Source organism: Monopterus albus, unplaced genomic scaffold (genome assembly GCF_001952655.1).
Source record: "Monopterus albus unplaced genomic scaffold, M_albus_1.0 scaffold110.1, whole genome shotgun sequence".
NCBI lineage: Eukaryota > Metazoa > Chordata > Actinopteri > Synbranchiformes > Synbranchidae > Monopterus > Monopterus albus.
Window position 1 is genome coordinate 739,552 of NW_018127990.1, and position 5,640 is coordinate 745,191.

The following is a 5,640-nucleotide window of genomic DNA, read 5'->3' on the forward strand; positions in this document are numbered from 1 at the left end:
AGTTGAGAAGCTCCTCGGTGGCAAGGCACCGGGGGTGGATGAGATCCGCCCTGAGTACCTCAAGTCTCTGGATGTTGTGGGGCTGTCTTGGCTGAGCTCAGTCACCCAGGAGGAGCTCAGAGTAGAACCACTGCTCCTCCACATTGAGAGGAGCTAGCTGAGGTAGCTCGGGCATCTGTTTCAGATGCCTCCTGGGCACCTTTCTAGGGAGGTGTTCCAGGCATGTCCCACCGGGAGGAGGCCCTGGGAAAGACCCAGGACACGCTGGAGGGACTATGTCTCTCGGCTGGCCTGGGAACGCCTTGGCATTCCACCGGAGGAGCTGGAGGAAGTGTATGGAGAGAGGGAAGTCTGGGCATCTTTGCTTAGGCTGCTGCCCCCACGACCCGGTCCCGGATAAGTGGAGGAAAATGGATGGATGGATGGATGCCAAATCCTGTTCACTAAAACCAGCCAATATACAGATAGATGACAAAAATGAAACAAACTAGCATAAAATGAGCAGCCACCACCGTTTGACACAAACATGTTAAACACAAAAAGACCAACTTTCTCTGACTGTGGTCATACAGGTACAGTATGTACTGCAGTAGTAGATCCAGGCCGGTCTACAGCAGCGGTCTGCTCTGTAGCTACAACAAGCTGGTCTGGTCTGGATGAAAGTCTGTCTAAAACACTAACACACAACCATCTGTCTGTCCACCTCCTGTCTGTCCTCACCTACTTCCACATCTATTCTGTACCATTCTGTTTCGGTTTACTTTTTTATACTGTCTCTTCCTCCTCTTTTTGGTTCTTCCTCTATATGTTTCTATTTCTATCCTTTTTCCTTTCCACTCACTCACCACCTGCCCTCTGATTGGCTGCCGTGCACCACCCTACACCCACGCTAGACCCTGACCTCAGCCTTGACCTTTCTGGTGACTCCCCAGTTCCCAATTATCCTGGTGAGCCTGTGAGTCCACTGACCCAAGAGGAGATGCAGCGAATCCTCTGGCGGAAGGAAGAGGAGAAGCATGAGGAGGAAGAGCGCCTGAGGAAGAAGGAAGAAGCAAGAAAGAGGAGGAGGAAGCTGAGAAAGGAGCAGGAAGAGAAACAGAGGAAGATAGTGGAGGCGAGGAGGAGGGAGGAGGAAGAGGCACTGAGGTTGCAGGAGAAGAAAAGGGAGGAAGAGTACAGGAGGCAGATGGAAGAGGAGAAGGAGAGGAGGATACAGGAGGAAGAAGACAGGAAACGGAAGGAGGCTGCGGAGAGAAAAGCACAAGAGAAGGAAAGGAAGCTAGAGGAGGAAAGAAGGAGGCAAGAGGAATTGCTGAGGGAAGAACTATTGGCTCTGGTGGAGAAGGAGAGAGAGGAGCGACAGGAGGAGGCAGAGGAGGAAGAGGAGGTGTGGTTGAGAGGAGATGTGTTTAAGATGCCCCCAAAAGAACCTGAAGAACCCGAAGAACCAGACCTCCTTCCTGCTCCGATGCCAAGACCTCCTGCTATGACAGAGGACGAGCTGAAAGAGGTGGAGGCAGAGGAGGAAGAGGAAGAGGAAGAGAGGGAGGTGGTGGTGGACAGAGGCGGCCTCCCTCCAGGCTGCGACATTTCCGATGTGACTGCGACATGTGAGAATGCCAAACTCACCCACTTCCCTCCTCTGGTCATCCCTGAGCTCAAATCTCTCAGTCTGGAGGGTAAGTCAACACCACAACCAGACAAAAGGCCAAGATGCACTGAAGCTTGGAGAAGGACTTTTACCACTTTAACACAGCTCAGTAGTATTTTATTGAATCTCAATCCAGAATTGAACCTTATACTTGACAAATGTACATTTTAAATTATGGATATGACAGTTTAGATAGAAGATTCTAAATCTAGAAACAGATGTGAAGCTAATCGTTTCACCAGAGAATGCTCACAACTTTTTGTCTGTTGGACAACAGAGGAACACTGTTCACTTAGGATCAAATACAGGGTTATTCAAAAAGAATGAACCGATTTCATTACGCAATATTTTATTAAGGAAAAGTAATACAAAACTCCAGCCAAGTCACAAGTATTCTACTCACAATCAACTTTTATTTCCTGTCTTACAAGTGTTCAATGTGGCCACCACCTGCAGCACGGACAACATCAATGGGATAAGAGAATTCCTCCCAGGCACGTATTGGCATATCACAATCTACTGAGTTGATCGCTGTTGTGGCCACATTGAACACTTGTAAGACAGGAAATAAAAGTTGACTGTGAGTAGAATACTTGTGACTTGGCTGGAGTTTTGTATTACTTTTCCTTAATAAAATATTGTGTAATGAAATTGGTTCATTCTTTTATGAATCAAATAAATGAAACAGTCCCCAATTTGAAAACGCATACAAAAACACAATTACAGCCAGGTTTCCTGCTCTCAGTGTTCCTGACTAAAATTCCCCTGACCTGCAGGCAACAACATCAACAGCATCCCAGCAGAAGCCTTCAATGGCATCCCCAACCTGGAATGGATCAATCTTAAGAAAAACAAACTCACCTCTGCTGGCATTGATGCCAAAGCCTTTAAAGTAAGACATACTGACACACTGGACCACTGCAGCCTTACAGAATAAAAGCCAATGTTTCTCAATTCAAGTTTTTCTCTAGAGGCTTTAATAAACTATGACAAAGCTCTTCATGACAGTTATCTTTAACAAGCAAAGTGTGAAGGAAGGCGTGTAAAAGAGACTTACAGAATATCTAAAGTAATGCAGTAAAAACACAAAGAATAAATATGTGAGATTTTCTGTGATATAATGGTACAAATGTTCTCAAACACTAAAATATCTTCAGGAGTCAGAAGATGTTTTATGAGCTTTAAGCCTTTTAAATTTAATTTAATCACAAACTAAATTAAACATAAAAAGCAGCATTGTTTTTAAACTGACAACTACAAGCAGCAAAACTATAAACAGACAGCAAGGAGGACTTGTAAGCATTTCTTCAATGAACATTTTTAGCAAGTAGGAGGGCACTCAACATTGCACATCACCAATTATATCCCAGTATCAACAGTACCTGTGCACTTTTGTCAGGGTCTGAAGATGCTAAGTCGTCTGTACCTGGATGGGAACCTTTTAGAAGCTGTGCCACCTGATCTCCCACCCACCCTGCAAGAGCTGAAGATCAGTGAGAACAGACTGAGGGGGATCGACAAAACCAGCTTCCAAGGTACTGGTACATCAATGCATAATGTGCCTCCATCAGCTTTAATGTCACAGGGGACCATCTGTCAGTCATCTACAATCAACAACTAACCATCAAGCTGCTAACTACCTGTCTACAAATGACATGATGTAATGTGTAAGGGGTCATTTTTACTGGATCCGGCTGCATTGCATTCCGTCTGTGACGCTATCGCCGGAGCTGATTGTTGCCAGTCTAGTCAATGGTTGTGTTCCCACCGGGTCCGGCTACATTCCGTCAACCTATCTGTCCCACATGTAGCTCTCCAGTCTGCTTTGCTAAAGACAGGCACCAAGTCTATTTTTGACAGATGTCGCATTTGGGACGCATCTGACAATGTTCAGCCTACCAATCAGATAGCGTTTTCCCTCTGTGTAAAACATAGGTTACGAAATGATTAGGATGAATGAAATTAAATTTAATTGATACATTTAATATAACTGTAGTCTTTGTCTGTAGGCTACAGACAGCAAGGTTGGAAATAAGAACATCCATCCATCTATTATCTATACTGCTTATCCTAATGAGGGTCATGGGGGCCTGGAGCCAATCCCAGCTGACACTGGGCGAGAGGCGGGGTCCACCCTGGACAGGTCGCCAGTCTGTCCCTGGGCTGACAGAGACAAACAACCACACACACTCACTCCTAGTGGCAACTTAGAGTCACCAATCAACCTAAGCTGCATGTCTTTTGGACTGTTGGAGGAAGCCAGGCACAGGGAGGAACATGGAAACTCTGCACAGAAGGGCCCTGGGTCGGCCGAGGCTTGAACCCGTTTTACCTTCTTGCTGTGAGGCAGCAGTACTGACCACTACATCACCATGTCACCCAAAATAAGAACTACATGGTGGGCCACGGAAAAGTAGCCTGCGAGCCAGTGGACTGTTTTGGAGGCGGGGTACTTTTTCGTGGGCCCCCCCGTGTAAATGTTTTGGAGGCGGGCTACTTTTCCGTGGCCCACCCTGTATAAACACAATTATCAGACAGTAAAGAAACCCTTTAACTACAAGAGGATGACGCTGCACAGAGGACGGATCAAAACCAGGTCGGAAATGGAATGCAATGCAGCTGGATTCGGTGGAAATTAGGGTTAAGAGTGGTGCGTCGTCTCCAGTGCTGGAGTCTCTACGGGCCAAGTGCAGCACAAACCCCAGCAGGCAGAGACATTAACCAGACAACAATTCTGTTGTTTGACAAGGCTCATGTTAATCAGCAACAGCTGAGTAAAGTTGGTAGTGACAGTAATTTCACTTAGCATAATCACTTCTTGCCGACTAAAAACTTCACCTCCTACAACATGACATGATTAATTATCATGCTCCTTGAAATTTTAAAATTGTGGTAATTTAAAGGGCAATTTAAATTTGAAACCAGTCAGGACTTTTAGACATGATCAGCACGTGTTTGTATCAGCTGTACACCTCACTGTACACTGCCCAACATTCAGTCAGTGTCAACTCTGACATTTGGTTGAGGGCTTTAGAAACAAAAGGGAAGTTGGACTTTGTGCTGGGAATCTTGTTTTTGTTGTTTTTGCTTTAGTAAACTGCTAATTTAAGTCTTAATTATCAACTTCTAGCCTTCTCTCAACTCAACTCAATTTATATAGCGCTTTACCACAGCACAGCTGACCAAAGCGCTTAACATACCATACAAATCTAAAACCAACACATAAAAAACTACAAACAATAAAATAAACACTAACACTACAGAGTCTCATTCCTGGCCAAACGCCAATGAATACAAGTAGGTCTTCAAATAAGACGTGAGGGGGCCTGCCTAATATAAAGCGGCAAAGCATTCCACAGGTTTGGACGCACCACAGCGAAGGCTCTATCCCCCCTCGTTTTATGCCTAGCCCTCGGTGCCTCCAGAAGAAGCTGATCAGCTGATCTGAGGCACACGACCCCAAAAACGCACCGAAAGCCAATGGAGAGATGCCAGCAGTGGCGTTATATGGCACCTCTTATGCCCCCCAACCAATAACCGAGCAGCAGCATTCTGGACCCTCTGGAGGTGGGCAAGACCCGATTGACTAACTCCAGCATACAATGCATTACAGTAATCCATACGAGATGTAATAAACGCATGGATAACTGTCTCCAAATGCTGCCGCGACAAAAAGGGTTTTAGTTTCACTAACTGCCTTAAATAGAAAAATCCAGATTTTACGACCGCATTTATCTGGCTCTCCATTTTCAAGTCGGAGTCTATTTTAACACCCAAATCAGTGACCACCAGTCGCACATACTGCCCCAAGAAGTCTACAGGAAGAGGGTCGCCAGACGTATTCTGGCCAAACACTATAACCTCAGTTTTAGCATCATTTAACTTTAAACAGTTTAACGACATCCAGCCCTTAATATCGGCAAGACATGCTAAAAGCGGTTGAATCGAGTAGGTGTCCTTCTTACTCAGTGGCATAATAATCTGGACAT

The 5,640-nt window shown here is 45.5% G+C and overlaps 1 protein-coding gene across 1 annotated transcript in view; it reads left to right on the forward strand.

Annotated features, from left to right (window-relative positions):
- The window catches only part of ecm2 (extracellular matrix protein 2, female organ and adipocyte specific), a 27,436-nt gene that overhangs the window by 11,145 nt on the left and 10,651 nt on the right, over positions 1-5,640 (forward strand). Inside the window, exons 5-7 of the mRNA XM_020611176.1 lie at positions 894-1,679; positions 2,428-2,543; positions 3,051-3,186. Of these exons, the coding sequence (XP_020466832.1) occupies positions 894-1,679; positions 2,428-2,543; positions 3,051-3,186 (1,038 nt within the window). The remainder of the gene's footprint in view (positions 1-893; positions 1,680-2,427; positions 2,544-3,050; positions 3,187-5,640) is intronic.